We start from the raw sequence: 20,270 nt of genomic DNA on the forward strand, positions 1-20,270 counted from the left end.
GTGGCAGTGGTACTATGAAAAGACTTACTTTCCCCATGTTTCTTCTGGAGCAACAGATACAACTGCATCGACAGGTAAAGTCATATTAACATAATGGTGTCCTCCACTTTCCCTTTCAATGATGGGTGTTACAGCTGCCAGGGAGGTTGACATTTCCAGCATAAGATCTATATTTACTATTTGATGCTATATAGATAAAAAGTAATAGTCAACTTGTAGTACATTAAACACTAAATATAAAGAATAAGTAAAAAGTCTTTAAAAATGTCTTTTTTATTAAGAAAAAAAATTAAGACTAGTCAAGTACAGTAGTGAAAGGGGGTGAAAGAGTAGGGCGAGGAGTTCAATCTGTAACTGGCTATGAACAGTCAACTCAGATAACTCGCTACCCTTCCAGGAAGAGGACTTTTTAAGGATAGTATATAAAGCTATACTACAGTAAAAAGATTAAAAGCACAAATATTATTTTAAAAAGAAATTATTTTCTGTGTCAAAGTAATGTGGGGAGAGAGATTAGGAAGTAAAGATGAAATGAGGCTGGCCATGTGTGGATAAATGTCAAATCCAGGCATAGGTTCACTGGGGTTCATTACATGATTCTCTCTAATTTTGTACTGACTTAAAATTTTAAAAAAATCGAATGAACACAAAATAACCACACACCAAAGGAACTTTTAAACATACAGTATAACTATATACCCCTGCTCTAATACATAAATAACTATAAACAAATATTAAACTCTATCTACTTTGTAGGTTTTATTTTTTACAGGGGTATGGAACAACCATTCCAAAATTTCCACTCAACAAATTTCGCAAAATACTGAGGATCCCGGGAGTCAGACTTCTCACTGGGAAAGGGTCAAGCACTGCAGGGTTGAAGTGGAGTGAGGGGCAGCAATGTGATTTACAGATAAAAATGAATGTGCTCTGTGTGTGTGCATGGATAGTATAGATATGTAAAAGTATGTGCTCATGGAAAAATGACTGATTCTCCAGCTACAACAGGGAAATCACATGTTGTACCTGGAACATCTGATGGAAAAAAATAGCAAGTGCTCAAAATTACAATGTTAGAAGGGCACTGGAGAGAGCTTGAAGAAGCTTCTACCGGCCAAATCTTGGAAAATGTAAGCATCAAAGTAACTAATGATAGTACCAGATCATAAACTACTGCATAAAGTAAGAGTCCATGGCAGATAATACGTAAGGAAATGACAGATTTAGAAAAATCACCACTTTGTAATCCCCACATTAATATTGGATTCTGGCAAAAGTTATCAATGGATGCTAAAAGTGGTAGGTAAAAATCTGATAAGGATTAAAGTAAGATATATATGTAGTATCAAAGTAGTTTCCCAAAATATACTAATTATAAAGGAAAAATAATACCTTTACCATGGAGAGAACTGGTGGATACCATCTTAAGTAAGTGACTAAAGTTAACCTCACCAATAATAGGAACAGATTGATCACTGTTTCTCTTTAGTATGCTGTGCTGAGGACACCACATCTCTTCTGTGGTATTCCTGCCAATAATGTATGACCTGAATCTAATAAGAAGGAAGCATAAAACAAACCCAAAAAGAGGAACAGTCTTAAAAAGAACTCACCTGTACCCCTCAAAATGTCAAGCTCCAACTAGTGGCAATTTTCAAATAATTTTCTCCAGCCCACAATTATTTTGTGCATTCCACATCTGTAAATCTAACAGCTCATCTGTACATCCTACTGAGGTCTTAAACATGGCCCAAATCACCCTCATGTCCTCCTTACCTTCCATGTTTACCCAAGCAAGAAACTGATCATGCCAGTTAGTTTCCAAGCAAAATCCACTGTATCTCTAATTTCTCGTATCCAATCCCTGTTCTCTAGTTCCACAGCTAGTGGTTCAGTTAGGACTCTTCTAAAGAGGCCCATGCCCACCTCTCCAGCCTTACATCCACGCATTCTCCCTCTACTAGCCTATAAACAATGCAGTCATGTTAACTTTGCACAACTTCCTGCCTTGAAGAAGTGTCTCCATTTTTTATCTTCAACATCTCTTAAAGTTTATGACACGGGGCAGGCACTCAGTAATACTGGTTCAAAATCAACAGAACTGGCTGGGCGTGGTGGCTCATGCCTGAAATCCCAGCACTTTGGGAGGCCGAGGAAGATGGATCACCTGAGGTCAGAAGTTAGAAAGCAGCCTGGCCAACATGGTGAAACCCCATCTCTACTAAAAACACAAAAATTACCTGGGCGTGGTGGCAGGCACCTCTAATCTCAGCCTCCTGGCCAACATCATGAAACCCCATCTCTACTAAAAATAAAAAATTAGCTGGGCGTGGTGACAGGCACCTCTAATCCCAGCTTCTAGGAGGCTGAGGCAGGAGAATCACTTGAACCTGTGAGGCGGAAGTTGCAGTGAGCCAAGATCATGCCATGGCACTCCAGCCTGGGCAACAAGAGTGAAACTCTGTCTCAGAAAAAAAACCAGAACCAAGAATAGTGTGAAGAAAAATAAATCATTTAGTAGTTGTCATATGTGGCACAATGTGTCACTCTGCCACGCTTCAGAATGCCTCATTTTATTTTAAATAATTTGTAAATGTACTTAGGCTGTTTTATTTTGTGGGAGCAAAGAAAGCATTATTTAAAAAAAAAAACCCTTTTGAGATTATGTATTATAATGAGACAAAAGCTTACATATGTAAAAGTTACATAATAACTTTTGGCAAGTGATTTAATCTTTTTGGACATCAATATTCTGACCTAATAAGAGGGTTAAGTTAAATTATTTCTAAGATTGCACTCAGTTCCAAATTCAAAGATTTAACATTTTTATCAGTAGAGAAGATAGACGATTTGCTTACCATGTCTGATAACTTTTTGTCTTTCTTTCTCATGAATTTTCGTTTTATATCTTCTTCTGGCTCAAGTCTAAATTTTTAATACACAAAGACATTTATAATATGAAATGAGGTTTTGAAAACATCTGTAGAAATCTTCAAACATACTCACTGAATAAAGCGCAGTATGTTCTTACAAGCAGAAACATCAGTCAGTTCTCCAGGAATGGTGTTTATGTCACTGCTAGGCCATATATACACTGAACTGTGGCAAATTCTGAACACGAGAGCGTTCGAAGAGAGCTTGGTTGACAGGTCACTCAACACATGTTTCAGTGCCTTCTTGAGAAAAATTTCTAAATTAAAAGAATATAAATAGAAGTTAAGAAAAACAAATTTTCAACATGAATGGTTCCAAACATATACAAACGTAGAGCATAGTAAAACTCAATACTCACTCCCCATATTCAATAATTATTTAAAATGTTTTTGCCTATCTTCTTAAAAAATTGAGATAAAATTCCCAGACCATAACATTCATTATTTTAAAGCATATAACTTAGGGCTTTTGGTATATTCATAAGGTTTTATAAACATCACTAATTCTAGAACATTTTCAACACTCCAGAAAGAACCCTGTACCTACCAGCAGTCATTTCTCATCCCCCCTACATTTCTCTAATTGACAACTTTCTAATTTACCCCCTACATCTTTTCTAATTTGCACATGGTGCTCCATGGGCTGGCAGGGGTGCTGGAACACAATATCCAAGTTTAAATTCCATTCAATCCATTGACTGACTACATTATCTTCCAATTTTTATCTCTCACCCAGTTCCATCTGCAAAATGAAAAGAATCTCAGCATACTACCCATGGCAATTATTAACTTACCTTTGTCTTTATGGATTTGCCTATAGTGGACATTTCACGTAAGTGGAATCACACATTACATGGCTTTTTGTGTCTGGCTTCTTTCAGTCGGCATAATGTTTCACACGTACTGTAGCAGGAATTAGTACTTCATTCCTTTTTATGGCAGCATAATATTCCATTGTATGGATATACCAATTTTGTTTTCCATTCATAAACTGATGTAAATTTGTTTCCACATTTTGGCTGTTATGTATATGCTGCCATCAACATTTGTGCATCAGTTACGTTTTGGTGTGGATGTTTTCAATTCTCTTGGGTGATCATCCAGAGTAGAATTTCTGGATCGTATAACAACTCTATATTTAACACTTTCAGGACTGCCAGACTGTTTTCCACCACAGCTGTACCATTTTATATTCCCATCAGTAATGTATAAGAGTTCTCATTAATATTAAAATAATGTATTACTTATAGGAATAAAACTATTGAATGACATTTTAATTTCTTAGTCCTTTTTGTCCTTGGACTGTATCCCACTACGATAATACAATCAAAGTCCCATGCTCTAAAGTCACAGTTGTTTTTTTTTCTTTGTATGGTTATGTCGCCAACCTGATATTTGCTTTAGTTTGTTTCTGTTTTCAAGGATTTCCTTTGAATAGACTTAAAATATGTTTGAATATTCAAAAAATTAGAGTATTTTAGTATTTTTGAATATTCAATATATTCAATTTAGAAACATCTCTGTTTCCAAAGTCGAAACAATATAAGAAGATATAGCCAAAGAAGGCAATCTTTAAATACTCGTCTTAGCCTTATACTCCTAAATCCTAAGCCTATTTAACCTTGTAGTTAAATATTAATTCAGTGACCTGATTCTGCTAAAAGAGTATTTTAAAAATTTTTTTTAAATGACTACATTGGTATCTTGATCAATCAATACTTTGGGGCTATTGTAGAGAAGAGATTACTCAGAAGTCAGATTTTAAAATATCTTGATATGTTTCAGAAAGCAGAATTTAAAGATTTTCAGCTGTACTACAAAAGACAAACATCATTCTTAAATTACCTTCTGTTTATCCCTAAAGGACTATTTGGTAAAGTGACCTAAAAAAATTGTGAAGCCTTTGAAGTTAAGCTTCTCCATTCTCTATATTTTCTCATTAATCAGAGTCCCTTTGTTGAGTGTTGACAGAGCTCGAGAAAAGAGGAGGAATACAATCGAGTCAGAAGACAAAGTTGAATATGTTAATTACTAGGTAAAAAGTATCTGTAGTCCTTGTTTACATTTGATTACTGGGTTATCTATTGATTAATGGATTAATTCTACTTTGGAATAAGATTATAGTAAAGTGTGTTTCAGTTTATATCAAGTTGTGAAATGTAAGGTTTTACCCATAAAATAATATTTTAGGAAACGACTCACTCTACTAACAACGTAGGCCTGAAAATGAGTTTGATTTAGTCCTTATAAAATGGTTCTCGTCTTAATGGCACACTAGAATTACCTGGAAAGCTTACTGATGCCTGGGTCTCTGTCTCAGAAATGTAGTTTGATGTAGTCTGGTGGTAGGGATTCAAATGCGCACCAAAACTGAGAACAACATATTAGTTGAAGGGATGGGTGGAAAAGAATATTCTGCACCCTCTCCCTCCCTTCCACGGGGCTAGTAAAGGATATGGTCAGTGGCAAACTCCTTCAAGGAATGCTGGTATCTGATACAGTTTAGATGTTTGTCCCCTCCAAATTTCATGTTGAAATGTGATCCCCAATGTTCGAAGTGGGGCCTGGTGGGAGGTGTTTGAATCACAAGCCCTCATGAATGGCTGGGTGCCATCGTCACAGTAATGAGTGAGTTCTCACTCTTGTCAGTTCGTAAAAGGGTTGGTTCTTTAACAGCCTGGCACCTCCTCCCCTCTCTTTTGCTGCTGCTTTCGCCATGTGATACACTGACCCCTCCTCTGCCTTCCACCATGACTGAAAGCTTCCTGAGCCTCACCAGAAGCAGATGCCGGCACCATGCTTGTTGTACAGTCAGCAGAACTGTGAGCCGAATAAACCTCTTCTTTATAAATTACCCGGTTTCAGGTATTTTTTACAGCAATGGAAACAGACCAAAACAGTACTTTCAATTCCTTATCTTTCCGAACCTCTCTGTGGCTTCTGGCACTACCAATCGTACTTTTCACAAGTGATTTAATTTATTATGAAGGTGTTAACTATCATTCTTCAGAGACATTCCATTCTCTAGCTCCAACTCTGACCACTCTCTTCTAAATTTCTGACTCAGCCAAATGCCTGCTGGGAATCTAAACTTGACCTTCCACTGGCATCCCAAATGAAACAAATCCAAACACAACTCATCCCATTCCTCCTCTGATGTTCTCTATCTCAGTTTGTGGCTGTAGTTCAAGTCAGCAACAGCAAGACATCCTAGAATCTGCTTCATATAAACCCTTTTGATTTTTCTCCCGTAGGGTTTTTGTACTCATCCCCTTATAAGGTGGTATTTAAGAGAGTGGGTTCTGGAGACTCAGGATTATATATACAATCGCAAGACTGTAATGTGCAATTCTCGATGCACAGTTACAATGTGCTCACTGTGGATATTTACATTTATTGCGACAATTAATGAAGAGGGGAGTAAAGTTTCTTAAGAAAGGGGACATCTTTTTCTAATTTGCACAGAGGTACTCCATGGGCTGGTGGGTGTGCTGGGACACAGTGTCTAAGTTTAAGTCCCATTTACTAACTATATAATCTTAGTTTATCCTATCTCTCACTCAGCAGTTTCATTTGCAAAATGGAGACAATCTCAGTATATTTCACTATCAATTTTCTAGTAAAAAAGAATTTTTCAGAAGACTTACCATCAGGAGTAGCTAGCTGAAAAGCCAAATCAAGGCCTCCTCTGATTCTGAAGAGTATATCCATACTTTCTGAAATCACCTAAAACAAATAAAAACGAAATTCCCTTATAGGAAAAAAAGCTCATTTTCATATACATTAGAATCTAATTGAGTTTAGTATAAGACATTAATTAAGCTTGATTCTTCAAATTATTTCATAAGTTAATTCTTTGTTTTATGGAAAAAACAAAAACAACTCCAAAATTTTAAATCAGAGGTTGTCAACTTTTGTTACATACTGGGGAGCTTGAAACACCAATACCTGGGCTGTATCCCCAGAGATTCTGATTACTTGGTCTAAGGGATAGGCCTAGGCACAGGGATTTTTTTTTTTTTTTTTTTTTTTTGAGACATGGGCCTCACTCTGTCACCCAGGCTGCAGTACAGTGGTGCAATCTTAGCTCTCTGCAACCTCTGCCCCCTGGGTTCAGAGATTCTCCTGCCTCAGCCTCCCATGTAGCTGAGATTACAGGCACACACCACCACGCCTGGCTAATTTTTGTATTTTAGTAGAAACAGGTTTTCAGAATATTGGCCAGGCTGGCATTGAACTCCTGATCTCAAGTGATCCACCCATCTCAGCCTCCCAAAGTGCTGGGATTGCAAGGTTGAGCCACCACACCCAGGGCTGTTTAAAAGCACCCTATGTCCCCATGCCAGCGATTCTACTATGAACTGTTGAGAACTACTGCTGTAAGACAATCTTTCTAAATTGTAATCTTGATGGGTTTAACAATGACAAGAAAACATCAATGGTAAGAACTAATTTAAGAATGTGACAAGGCACTGAACCCAATATGATAATACCAGGGAGTCAAGACAATGAGAGGAAACTAAGACTGAGGGTGGGAGTATCCACTGGTACAATTCTTCACAGAATATGGCAGAAAGTATCAAAGATTTCTATTCATAGGTTTGATGTAGTGATTATGCACTTAGAATCTTAGACTTAGTCTAAGAAAAATCTGGAAAACACACAAAGATTCAGGTATAAGGATATTAACCTAACTGCCAACGACAGGAGATTGGTTAAATAAATATGAATCTCAGCCGGGCGCGGTGGCTCAAGCCTGTAATCCCAGCACTTTGGGTGGCTGAGGCGGGTGGATCACGAGGTCAAGAGATCGAGACCATCCTGGTCAACATGGTGAAACCCCGTCTCTACTAAAAATACAAAAAATTAGCTGGGCATGGTGGTGTGTGCCTGTAATCCCAGCTACTCGGGAGGCTGAGGCAGGAGAATTGCCTGAACCCAGGAGGCGGAGGCTGCGGTGAGCCGAGATCGCGCCATTGCACTCCAGCCTGGGTAACAAGAGCGAAACTCTGTCTCAAAAAAAAAATTAAAAAAAAAAAAAAAAAAATATGAATCTCATATAGCCATAAGAAAATCATGTTTTTGCTGAAAATTAAATGGCACAGGACAATGCTTACAACTTACAAACGAAAAAAAGCACTTGCAAAATGGAACTGATCAGTTCTTAACTTGGATCTATATGCTGAGTTTCAGGTAGTTGATGATATATGACAAATGACATGTATCGACAGACATATATTCATACACACACACACACACACATATATATATATATACACACACACACACACACACACACACATATACATGAGAGATTGAGACAGTAAGGGAGAAAGAGAGGCGAAGATTTATTTTGGGAAGAAATTTCAAAAATTTAATCAGATTCTGAAAACACATCTCTCAAACAGGCTGAAGAACCACAGTACACACTAAGACCCCTATTTTTAAATAAATGAGTAAGTACTAACATTTATTGAGCTCTTCAAATGTAAAAGGCAGGCAGGGTGCAGTGGCTCACGCCTGTAATCCCAACACTTTGGAAGGCAGAGACAGGGGGAGGAACACTTTGAGCCCAGGAGTTAGAGACCAGCCTGGGCAACATAAGAAGATCCCCATATCTACAAAAAAACAAAAACCAAAAATTAGCTGAGTGTGGCGGCCTGCACCTACTGAGTCTGAGGTTGAGGTGTGAGGATTGCTTGGGCCTGGGAGGTCAATGCTGCAGTGAGCCATGATCGCACCACTGCACTCCAGCCTGAGTAACAGAGCAAGATCCTGTCTCCAAAATAAAATGTTTCATTTTATTTTATTTTATTTTATAAAATGTTACATTTCTATAAGGGTCACTGTTCTTATTTGTTCTAAAATTGTAATCTGTTGAAAGATCATACAACCTTTGTCCCAATTCTACTTCTGGGAATTTATTCTAAGGAAATAAGGAAGTTCAGGACAAATTTAGCTTCACTGTTGTACATTTATCCTACTGCTGTTCATCACAAAAAAGTAGATGGAAACCACTTAAATAGCTACCAATAAGAAATTAGTTAAAGAAAAATACCACCATACAAACTAGTATGCACCCATTTAAATAAAAAATGCTTAAAGATACTGAAGATAAAAGTTATAAAGACAGAACACAGCAAATTTTAACTCTGCTACTTACTGTATAATTTTATTTTTATTTTTATTTTTTTGAGACAGAATTTCACTCTTGTTGCCCAGGCTGGAGTGCAATGGGGCGATCTCGGCTCACTGCAACCTCCGCCTCCTGGGTTCAAGATATTCTCCTGCCTCACCCTCCGGAGTAGCTGGGATTACAGGCACGCGCCACCATGCCTGGCTAATTTTGTATTTTTAGTAGAAACAGGGTTTCTCCATTTTTAGTAGAAACGGGGTTGGTCAGGCTGGTCTCGAACTCCCGACCTCAGGGGATCCGCCCCCCTCAGCCTCCCTAAGTGCTGCAATTACAGGTGTGAGCCACTGCACCCGGCCTCTTACTGTATAATTCTACACATTTTAACGAAGCACTGAAGTCTCTCTTCTGTAAAACTGGAAAAATATACATCTTCCCAGGGTGGTTGTGAAGATTCCATAAGACATCATTCATGAAAGCACTAGTCTTCCTAGACTAGCTCAGGAGTTGAGAAGAGGAACATGTGAAGGATGATTTCCAGGTTTTGAGCAGGCATAACAGGGTGTATGGTGGTGCCATTTACAGAGTTGGGGGTTCCTGGAGGAAGAGCAGGTGTGGAGTGTGGGGAGGTGAAAATGATCAGTTTGGAACTCGCAGAGTTTGAAATGCATATGAGCTATCCAAGTGAAGGCACGGTTAGCAGATCTGTGGGTCTGGAGCTCAGGAGAGAGGTATAACTTAAAAATTTTAGGAGAACGAATAGGGTGTAAAGCATCCCTGAGGAGCACCAACATTTAGGATAGCGACTGGAGAGCCTTGCTGAGCAATGAGACAGGAGGGAAACCAGGAGACAGTACTAGGGGTACTACGGTAATATATTAGAAGAAAGTTGCGCCTCTTTCCCAGGTAAAACCTTTCTTCCTAGGCTTCAAAAACTCCGAAAAGTCTCTCAAAATGCTTTCACACAGAGGAGGGGCGGGGGTTCGCGTCCAGGGTGGCCGAGGCGGGGTGCACACGTGTGTGGGGCACTTTCCCTCCAGCCCGGAGCGGAGACAGGCGAAAGGGAGGGCCGCCCAGTCCACGGAGCTCGCAGCAGCCATAGTGGGCCCTCGCAGGACCAGCTCCCTTCAGGCGCTGTGGAGCGTGGCCCGCGACAGCTGCCAAAGTCCGGGGGAAACACGGGGTTCAGTAACGAGCAGAAATACTCACCATGCCCGCGACGCGGCGGTGACAGGGGCGCCGACGCCAGTCAGAAGGTTCCGGAGGGCCGGCCCGGAAGTGGCGTCACCGCCGGCCGAGGGGCGGGGCCCGGTCGGGACAACTACAACTCCCGATATGCTCTGCGGCAATACGTCACGGAGCTTACCAGAATACAGCTCCTCACCGACTGCATGGAGAGGCGGGTGGCCGAAAACCTATGTTTGATGAATTCTCTCAGTTAAGTCTTTTCTGTCCTACAGAGGCTCACACATCCTTGTATGTGTTCTTCAGTGCGGACTCGAACCTCCTCGTATCCCCCCCGCAGCGTCCTTGTAATGGATTCTCCCGTATCCGGGGCAACACACCACAATCAACACCAGGTCTAGCAGAACGTGCTGAGGCGCCTGGCGGCCCGGGCGTCTGGCCGGCGGCTGGGAGGCCTCGCCGCTCCTGCAGCGCGGTTAATCTGAACTACCTGGGGCAACCTGATCTCGGCTGTCGGCGTGGGTATCCTCGGGAGAGGTGACTTGGTCCTCGCCGACGCCAGGGGTTGCCCCTTAGATGCCTGCCTCTTCCGAGCCTCCGTTTACTTCCTGGGAAAAACATCCATCACCTCCTCCACTTTTCTGCCCCCTCTTCACCTCCCACGACACTTTATCCGTACCTTTCTTACCTTTCCAAGGGAACGTGCCATACTTCGGCTACACACTGTTTTCTTGTCTAATAGATGCTGCTCCTTGGGGCGGCATCTGTGCCTTCTTAAATCTGTGTTTCTAGTTTGTACCAGCAAGCCTGGCCCGAAGGGGTTTGCAGAGTCTGTGTTAAATAAATGAATAAATGATTTCGAAAATGTTGCTCAAGAAGAGCTAAGTAGTGGCGGGGCCGGGCGCGGTGGCTCACGCCTGTAATCCCAGCGCTTTGGGAGGCCGAAGCAGGGGGATCAACTGAGCTCAGGAGTTCGAGGCTAGCCTGGGCAAAATGAAACCCCGCGTCTACTAAAAAAAAAAAAAAAAAAAAAAATAGTAGTGGGAAAGTTCTAGGCAAGAACTTCTTCCCTCCGTCCTCCCTGGCTGGCTTGTGTGCCGGGAGCTGCGCGGACGCCGGGATCCCGTGACAGGGAGGAACCTCAGCGTTGCTGCAGCTCCTGCTCTTGTGGAGCCAGGTGTCATGGGGCAAACAGCTGTTAGTGAAAGGATCCCTCACGACGAATGTAAGCTGATGACCTAGCAGAGAAGCAGGATGAGGGCTTGGAAGAAGTACATGGCACTGTGATGGAGTTAAAGAAGTGATTAAGAAACTGAGCAGTCCGAAGACGCAGTGTTAATGGCGAGGGATAGGGTGGGGAGAGAAAGGGTCTGCCTCCAGAGAAATGGCATGGACGATGGTCCTGCGGCTGGAGAGAGCCCAGCCTAACGACGGAAAGAGGACAATTGCAGCCAAGGGGCCACGAGGGGGTTTCCATGGTGACAGATGAGGCTGGCTGATACAGGACCTGAGACTTTTAGGCCCCAGTAGCAGCACAGGAATCCTTTGTGGTTGGGCAGTGGGGTGGAGCTTTGAAATATACGGTAAATCAAAGGACTGCATCTTGACTGAAATTTGGTTTTAAAGCATCCCTGATCAATGGAAGAGGTAGGATGTGGGGAAGGGTGTTATGTTTGCTTATGTTTTAGTTTAAAATGAATCTTCACTTGCCCCTTTGATGTTAATCATTACACATTAGCAATGATTCATGCTCAGGTGAGCCACTGTTTCAGGCAGGCTTGCAAGGAGGCACTGAAACAGCTTGCTCTAAATTTAAGGTAAAAGGCCGGGCGCAGTGGCTCAGACCAGCCTGGCCAACATAGTGAAACCCTGTCTCTACTAAAAATACATTAATTTTTAAATAAGGAGTTGCATGTTTAATATTTCACCTTTGTTGGAAGTGGCTATTTCCAAAGAAAGCTCAGAGTTGAAGTATGCCCATTAACAAATACTCAGAAATCATTGTGGAATTTTTGTTTTTGTTCTTGTTTTTATCTTGCCTAAATCATTGTTCTCTTCCCCATTCCCTTGATAATTTACCAGTGCCACATTTCTTATATTTATTTAAACTTGAAAAACAACCTCAAGCATGGTAGGGTAATATCTAGATGTGTTGTGCATTCTGAAAAGCTGTTATATTTAAAATATAAGAGACAATGCAGGATGCTGAAATCATTTTACCTAAACTGTAAAACTGCCTGCCTTTATACAATTATTTTAAAATCTACCCTGAACTTCCCAAAAGGATGTGTTTATCATACACTATATACTAATAATTTTATCACTTCCAACAGATAAATGGCAGTGCAACAGATGATATTTTACACATTCCTTTGTAATTTGTGGGCACTTCACATGGAGAGTCAAGGGGGAGGCTCTTATGGACAATTTTGATTCCCAGTATTCTCCCCCAGCCCCGCAGAGTAGATTCTTTCCCCATAGAGTAGGAGACTAATATTTTACAGTAAACCTTAAAACTCTTGACCCGGCGTGGGGGCTCTCACCTGTAATCCCAACACTTTGGGAGGCAGAGGCGGGTGGATCACCTGAGGTCAGGAGTTCAAGTCCAGCCTAGGCCGACATGATAAAACCTCGTCTCTGCTAAAAATACATTAGCTGGGCGTGGTGGCACATGCCTGTCATCCCAGCTACTCGGGAGGCTGAGGCAGGAGAATCACTTCAATCCGGGAGGCGGAGGTTGCAGTGAGTGAAGATGGCACCATTGCACTGCAGCCTGGGCGGCAAACAAACACAAAAACAAAAAGCCAAACTCCTAGACTGGAAGTTGGAAGTATTTAGAACTGATAATCAATAATCACTTTTTTCCTAACCTTTGCCCCTTTATTTTTATTGTCAGTGTAAATTAGGACTTTGCTGTAAAAGAAGTGACCCTAAGGAACGTTTTGAAGTTAGCAGTATAGACCGCACCACCACAAGAAGCCACCATGCCTGTGGAAAGAGGAGGGAAAACGGACATGGAAAGGATTGGCCTCTTTAGTGAAATGGAATACATTACTGTGGGTGATAAATATGTGTCACCATTTAATCGTAAGTATATTTGGTTTTCTCTATGAAAGAATAGTGGGTATTTTCTATATAAAATTTGAATTTAATATTTAAATCAAATGATATTTTAATAGTTTATATTTTAAAGCATTTATTTCTAAAGTTGGTTAACTTGTAAAATTTCAATAGAGTTAAGCGATAACCTTATTTATTTATTTATTTATTTATTGACAGGATCTCTGTTACCCAGGCTGGAGTGCAGTGGCCTGATTATAGCTCACTGCAGCCTCAAACTCCTGGGCTCAAGGGATCCTCCCATGTCAGCCTCCTGAGTCCCTGTGACTGCAGCCACACACTACCATGCCCAGCTTAAATATTTTGTGGAGAAGGGGGATCTCACTATGTTGCCTAGGCTGGTCTTGAACTCTTGACCTCAAGAGATCCTCCCCACTCAGCCTCCTGAAGTGCTGGGGTTAAGAGACCTGAGCCACTGCATCCAGCAAGAACTTTATTTTATAAGAATAAGAATCTCGGGCCGGGCACGGTGGCTCATGCCTGTAATCCCAGCACTTTGGGAGGCCGAGGCAGGTGGATCACGAGGGCAAGAGATCGAGACCATCATGGTCAACATGGTGAAACCCCGTCTCTACTAAAAATACAAAAAATTAGCTGGGCATGGTGGCGCATGCCTGTAATCCCAGCTACTCGGGAGGCTGAGGCAGGAGAATTGCCTGAACCCAGGAGGCGGAGGTTGCGGTGAGCCGAGATGGCGCCATTGCACTCCAGTCTGGGTAACAGGAGCGAAACTCCATCTCAAAAAAAAAAAAAAAAAAAAAAGAATAAGAATATCGTTTTATTAGGCTTATCTATCCTCATTTGTTGTCCTCATAGGTGATTTTATTTCTTTCCAAAGGTGCCTGGCAGTTTTCTCCCAGAATATTTTCCTTAGATGGGACACTCCCTTATGCAAACAGCATTTGCATTTGCATCCAAGAAGGCCATCCATTATTACCTTCCTGAGAAATGCAATGCAAATGAATAGCTGAGGGGTTTTTACTTGAAAGTCATAAGTAATAAAAAGAGCTAATATACATGAATATTTAAATGTCTCAGTTCAATTTTTGGAGATCCAATTACTTCTAAATAATAATACAAAATAAAACACTGACTTGGAGACTTCTCCAAGATAACATTGTTAAATAAAAAAGCAAGGTGCAGAATAGTATATATAGTGTGCTAAGAATTAACAGTGTGAATCTTCTGAAAGAGCATTTTAAAAAAAATGAAAAAGGATGTATATGAAAACATTCACTTGAACATACCTGAACATTCTTTGGGAAACAAAATGATTATCTCTTTGCCTGTGGAAGAAGAATTAGGTGGCCAAGTATGGGAAAAAGATTTCCTGTGAAAATGTTTGAACTTTTGAATTTGAATGTATTACCTTTTCAAAAATTGAGGTTGGCCAGATGTGGTGGCTCACAGCTGTAATCCCAGCACTTTAGGAGGTGGTGGCGGGAGGACTCCTGGAGGCCAGAAGTTCAAGACAAGCCTGGACAACATAGTGAGACCCTGTCTCTACAAAAAATACAAAAATTAGCTGGGCATGGTGTCGTGTGCCTGTTGTCTCAGCTACTTGGGAGGCTGAGGCAGGCAGTTGATCCCAAGAGGTTGAGGCTACAGTGAGCCGTGATCACACCACTGCATTCCAGCCTCGGTGACAGAAGGAGACCTTGTTAAAAAAAAGAAACAAAAAAAACTTTAAAAAAGTCAATGATACAGACTCACATTTTATTTTATTTTATTTAATTTTATTTTTTTAATTTTTTTTTTTTGAGACGGAGTTTCGCTCATGTTACCCAGGCTGGAGTGCAATGGCGCGATCTCGGCTCACCGCAACCTCCGCCTCCCGGGTTCAGGCAATTCTCCTGCCCCAGCCTCCTGAGTCGCTGGGATTACAGGCACGCGCCACCATGCCCAGCTAATTTTTTTTTTTGTATTTTTAGTAGAGACGGGGTTTCACTGTGTTGACCAGGCTGGTCTCGATCTCTTGACCTCGTGATCCACCCGCCTCGGCCTCCCAAAGTGCTGGGATTACAGGCGTGAGCCACCGCGCCCGGCTCCAGACTCACATTTTAATAGCCAGTTGAATTAAGGATTGTGTGCACTTCAAAACATTCTACACATTACCAAAGCTATCCTCAAATAGAGCTCACCTAGATCTAAATTATGAAAGAAGTTCTAAATAAGTATTAAAACAGCCTTTAAAAAAAGTACTGGGCTACTAGTATTTCATTATATAAATTCCACAGTTTAAAAATCTGTTCTATTGATGGACATGTGGGCTGTTTTATGTTTTTGATTATTATGAATAAAACTGCTATGAACATTCTTGCTAATGTCTTTTCGTAGCCATAGACACTCATGTGTCTTAACCGTATACCCTAGAGAGGAATTGCATCCATTTGAGTAGGAAACACCCCAATCTTCAACCTGCACACATACTCTTACTGACATCTCACGCAATGCTTCCTAGTACATAGCTGGAGAAACATTGAATTAGATAACTTTAAGGTCTCTACCAGCTCTAAAACTCAGAGTGGATAACCAAGACCTGAAATATTAAAACGTTTTGATGAAAACCGCTTAGGTCTTATTGTCAAGATAGTCATTCACACAGAGCTTTCAGGGAAATTGTTCTCTTATTTGTCATGTCCTTTAATTGAGAGTAGGCTCAAAATTATAACATTCCTAATTTATTTTTAAAGGACCCTTTAATGAGTCTGCAAGCAAAAATAAACAGATGCTACCTGGGGGAGCCAAAGAAATGTCTGATCTTCAGGCAGGTTATTTTGATCCCCATTTTGTAAGGATTTTTGAAGGTGAAGGCTACGTAAGTCTGAATCAAGTGAGGAGACGGGACATGATGCAAGCAGCCAAAAAGAATCTAAGCAAAGCCTTCCTCCCTAGTAGTGGAGACAAAAAGCCGTAAGTGTTTTGGAAAACGTCTTAAATAGATTGTTTGCACCTTTATCCCTAAACTAAATGTTTGTTTTTCTGTAGGACTTACTTATGTAAGAAGAATTTTTAAGTATTATTCTTAGTTTGTCTTAGGTGGAGACAGTTGTATTGGATGATTTAGATTGAAAAGTAATCTGGATTAAATATATTCTCATCATATTAAAGTTTGGATTATCTATATCACTGTGGTCTATTTGTTGATATAGTAAGAACAACCTAAATTAAAAAATTTATTCAAAAACCTTGCAAAAGTCAGATTGGAAAAAAAAATTGCCTTTAAGTATTATGTCTGTGCCCTTGACTATTTTTTCTGCTATTAAAGAAGAATAAATAAAAATGTGAGGCTGGGTGCAGTGGCTCGTGCCTGTAATCCCAGCACTTTTGGAGGCCGAGGCGGGTGGATTGCTTGAAGCGAGGAGTTTGAGATCAGTCTGGGCAATATAATGAGACTCCATCTCTACAAAAATTAAAAAATTAGCTGGGTATGGTAGCATGTGCCTGTAGTCCCAGCTACTCAGGAGGCTGAGGTGAGCGGGTCCCTTGAGCCCAGGAGTATGAAGTTACAGTGAGCTATAATTAAGCCACTGTACTCCAGCCTGTATGTCAGAGTAAGACCTTGTCTAAAACGAGACCTTGTTTAAAAAAAAAAAAAAAGAGATGGACTCTCGCTGTGTTGCCCAGGCTGGAGTGCAATGGCATGATCTCGGCTCACTGCAACCTCTGCCTCCTGGGATCAAGCGATTTTCCTGCCTCAGTCTCCCTAGTAGCTAGGATTATAGGCATATGCCACCACGCCTGGCTAATTTTTGTATTTTTAGTAGAGATGGGATTTTACCATGTTGGCCAGTCTGGTCTTGAACTCCTGACCTCAAGTGATCTGCCCAACTTGGCCTCCCAAAGTGCTGGGATTGCAGGTGTGAGCCACTGTGCCTGGCCAGAAATTCTTTTTTGATAAAGAAAATAATTTATCAAAGATACATGATTTTAAAATTATTGCGAAGATATACTCATGGGGTTTAACAGTATCTTAGTTATGACAACTGTCAATGTGAAGGATATTTTCTTCTTACCATTCAATTAGTTTAACATTAGACCATGTAGTCAATGTAATGTTATATAACTGAGATTTAAAATGTAATGTTCATTCACACTCAATAGCTTTAACTCAATTTATTAATTTGATAGAGAACTGAAGTCTAATTTTGTGCTTATTTACTGTATTTTTTGAGACAAGTTAAACTACATTTGGATAAGTTGTACTTCCTTCTAATTCCAGTAGGCAATGCCAGCCAAAATGATTGTCTCTATGAAGAGTGAGGATTTGTGGATGGGCACGGTGGCTCATGCCTGTAATCCCTGCACTTTGGAAGGCTGAGTGGGGCGGATCACCTGGGGTCAGAAGTTTGAGATCAGTCTGGCCAACATGGCGAAATCTCGTCTCTACTAAAAATGTAAAAATTAGCTGGGCTTGGTGGCGGTCACCTGTAATCCCAGCTGCTCGGGAGGCTGAGGCAGGAGAATCACTTGAACCTGGGAGTTAGAGGTTGCAGTGAGCCGAGATCATGTCACTGCACTCCAGCCTGGGCAACAGAGTGAGACTCTGTCTCAAAAATAAAACAAAACAAAACACAAAAAAGAGTGAGGATTTTCAGTGGGTTCAGTGGCTCACGCCTGTAATCCCAGCACTTCGGAGGCTGAGGTGGATGGATTGCTTGAGTCTAGGAGTTTGAGATCAGTCTGGGCAACAGGACAAAACCCCATCTCTACAAAATGTACAAAAATTAGCCCAGAGTGGTAATGCATGCCTTTAGTCCCAGCTACTTGGGAGACTGAGATTGTGGGGAACGCTTGAACCAGGGAGTTTGAGGCTGCAGTGAGCTGTGATCGCACCACTGCACCCCAGCCTGGGCAACAGAGTGAGACCCTGTCTCAAAAAAAAAGAAAAAAAAAAAAAGATTGAGGATTTTCTTCTTTTATTTAATTTTATCTTTTTCTACCTTTTGACACTTGATAGATTTGAATTATTTATTTATTGTTATTATTACTGTTTCTTGAACTTTTTCATTTTCTTAGCTATAAATTTAAAAATGCAATTTTTTTACCCTCACGACTTTCTTTCTTTGTCATGGAATATATATATATATATATATATATATATATATATATATATATATATATTTTACCCTTGAAATAACTTTTTCCAATTTTTCAGTCTTTTCTCTTGCCTGTGATAAACTTTTACCCATGTGGTAATAATTGGGAATTGCTACCTTAATACATTAGTTTATAATATGCTTATATTCATCTGTCAGCCAAGAAATAATAAGTTTTATAATTAGATAAGCTTTCCTTTTTTTAAAAAAAAAAATTCACAGATATTATGTGAAAAGCATCTGTAATTTAGTGGATACAGAAAGTGTTTCCAAAAAGAGAGACTGGTGTTATAAATGAGATACCCTCATACAGGCACTTACTCAACAATTATGGAACCATAGGCATGTATATATGTGAGATGGAGTCTCGCTCTGTCACCAGGCTGGAGTGCAGTGGCGCGATCTCGGCTCTCTGCCACCTCCGCCTCCCAGGTTCAGGCAATTCTCCTGCCTCAGCCTCCTGAGCAGCTGGGACTGCAGGCACAGGCCACCATGCCCAACTAGTTTTTTGTATTTTTAGTAAAGATGGGGTTTCGCCACGTAGGCCAGGCTGCTGTCGGACTCCTGACCGCAGGTGACCCACTGGCTCAGCCTCCCAAAATACTGGGATTACCTGTGAACGACCACGCCTGCCCCTGGAACTGTAGGCATTTAATACATTCTAAATATGGTGACTTTTAATGCTTGCGTTAAATCATGTTCTGGGTAGATTATGCCTGTCTGTGCATAGTTCTCCTTTCTCTGCATTATCCTTGCTCTTTCCTTATAGACTTAAAATTTGCCATTTTAACCTCCTCCTTTTAAAACATCAAAACATCGTATCTAAGATGTGGCTTAGGAAGCTACTACGGAACAATAGGTGGCCCAGTCCCGTTCTTCAGCGCACAGTCAAGACCTCGAGAAAAATATGAAGCACCTGGAAAGAATTTATACACCAGCCCCGGAAAGAAAGGAACTGGATATGGGTAAGGTGTTTTTAATACTTTCTCATATTATTTGTTTTGAAATTTTTAAAAATTAAATTTCTGAGCTCTGAAGTCACCATTACTTACTTTGCTTCCTTAGCTACCCAAATATTACCATAGGTAAGCAGTTTTCACACGCTGCCGACTTCTATGACGCACCAAAACAAAATTATAAGGTAAAATAATCTGTTTTGAACGTTTCAATTTTTCTTTTATTTAGTTAATTTGGTATTACTAATTCAGTTGAGATCAAATTTTGTTCTATCTGTGTCACTGAGGCAGTGGCAAACTCATGTTTATGAACTGTGATAATTTTACCCTTTTATTAGATTTTCATATCTTGCTGCAGATCCTCTCAGCTCCTTCCGGGATGAATTTTATCTCTTGCTATGACTTACCACATGTATTTTACATCTCTCTAAACTAGCTTTGAAACTTCTATTAACCTGGTCTAATCAACTATGTTCTATTTTAAGTAAAGGGTCATATCCTGACTCTTAGCCTTATTCCCACCGCATCCTGCTATCTGTGCCTGCAAAAGTAATGGCAATACTTTTGGGCTGATCAGGAAGCCATTATGATGAGCACGTGGGGTGGAGGAATGAATGGTAGGGTGAGGGGAAAGTGGAAGTTAGAGGATGGATGAATCCTATGAGGAGAGAGAGTTAAAGGATAGGAGAAAACTGCTCACTTTATTATTTATTTATTTTTGAGACGGAGTTTCGCTGTTGTTGCCCCGACTGGAGTGCAATGGCACGATCTCGGCTCACCGCAACCTCCGCCTCCTGGGTTCAGGCAATTCTCCTGCCTCAGCCTCCCGAGTAGCTGGGACTAC

General features: G+C 40.7%; 2 protein-coding genes across 7 annotated transcripts in view; one reads left to right on the forward strand and one right to left on the reverse strand.

Moving 5' to 3' along the window:
* UFSP2 (UFM1 specific peptidase 2) overlaps window positions 1–10,410 on the reverse strand; it is a 26,746-nt gene extending 16,336 nt beyond the window's left edge. Inside the window, exons 1-6 of one of the 4 annotated variants that reach the window (XR_004275358.1) lie at window positions 10,276–10,359; window positions 9,500–9,663; window positions 6,581–6,659; window positions 3,007–3,190; window positions 2,859–2,925; window positions 29–186 (exon numbers count right to left, since the gene is read on the reverse strand). Coding sequence is in view for 2 of the 4 variants with exons in the window: in XM_032298793.1 (XP_032154684.1) it covers window positions 29–186; window positions 2,859–2,925; window positions 3,007–3,190; window positions 6,581–6,659; window positions 9,500–9,526 (515 nt within the window). In the remaining 2 variants the exon portion in view is untranslated. Of the gene's footprint in view, window positions 1–28; window positions 187–2,858; window positions 2,926–3,006; window positions 3,191–6,580; window positions 6,660–9,499; window positions 9,664–10,275 lie in introns of all 4 variants that reach the window. The other 3 variants (XR_004275357.1, XM_032298793.1, XM_032298794.1) reach the window with 3 other exon arrangements.
* A 32-nt stretch (window positions 10,411–10,442) lies between these two features.
* CUNH4orf47 (chromosome unknown C4orf47 homolog) overlaps window positions 10,443–20,270 on the forward strand; it is a 19,454-nt gene continuing 9,626 nt past the window's right edge. The window contains exons 1-5 of one of the 3 annotated variants that reach the window (XM_032298800.1): window positions 10,443–10,926; window positions 13,148–13,338; window positions 16,065–16,284; window positions 19,298–19,435; window positions 19,536–19,611. In XM_032298800.1, coding sequence (XP_032154691.1) covers window positions 13,236–13,338; window positions 16,065–16,284; window positions 19,298–19,435; window positions 19,536–19,611 — 537 coding nt within the window. In that variant the 5' untranslated portion in view covers window positions 10,443–10,926; window positions 13,148–13,235. Of the gene's footprint in view, window positions 10,927–11,244; window positions 11,477–13,147; window positions 13,339–16,064; window positions 16,285–19,297; window positions 19,436–19,535; window positions 19,612–20,270 lie in introns of those variants that run through there. The other 2 variants (XM_032298799.1, XM_032298801.1) reach the window with 2 other exon arrangements.

This window comes from Sapajus apella, unplaced genomic scaffold (genome assembly GCF_009761245.1).
Source record: "Sapajus apella isolate SASKATOON/1434 unplaced genomic scaffold, GSC_monkey_1.0 scaffold39, whole genome shotgun sequence".
Classification (NCBI taxonomy): Eukaryota; Metazoa; Chordata; class Mammalia; order Primates; family Cebidae; genus Sapajus; species Sapajus apella.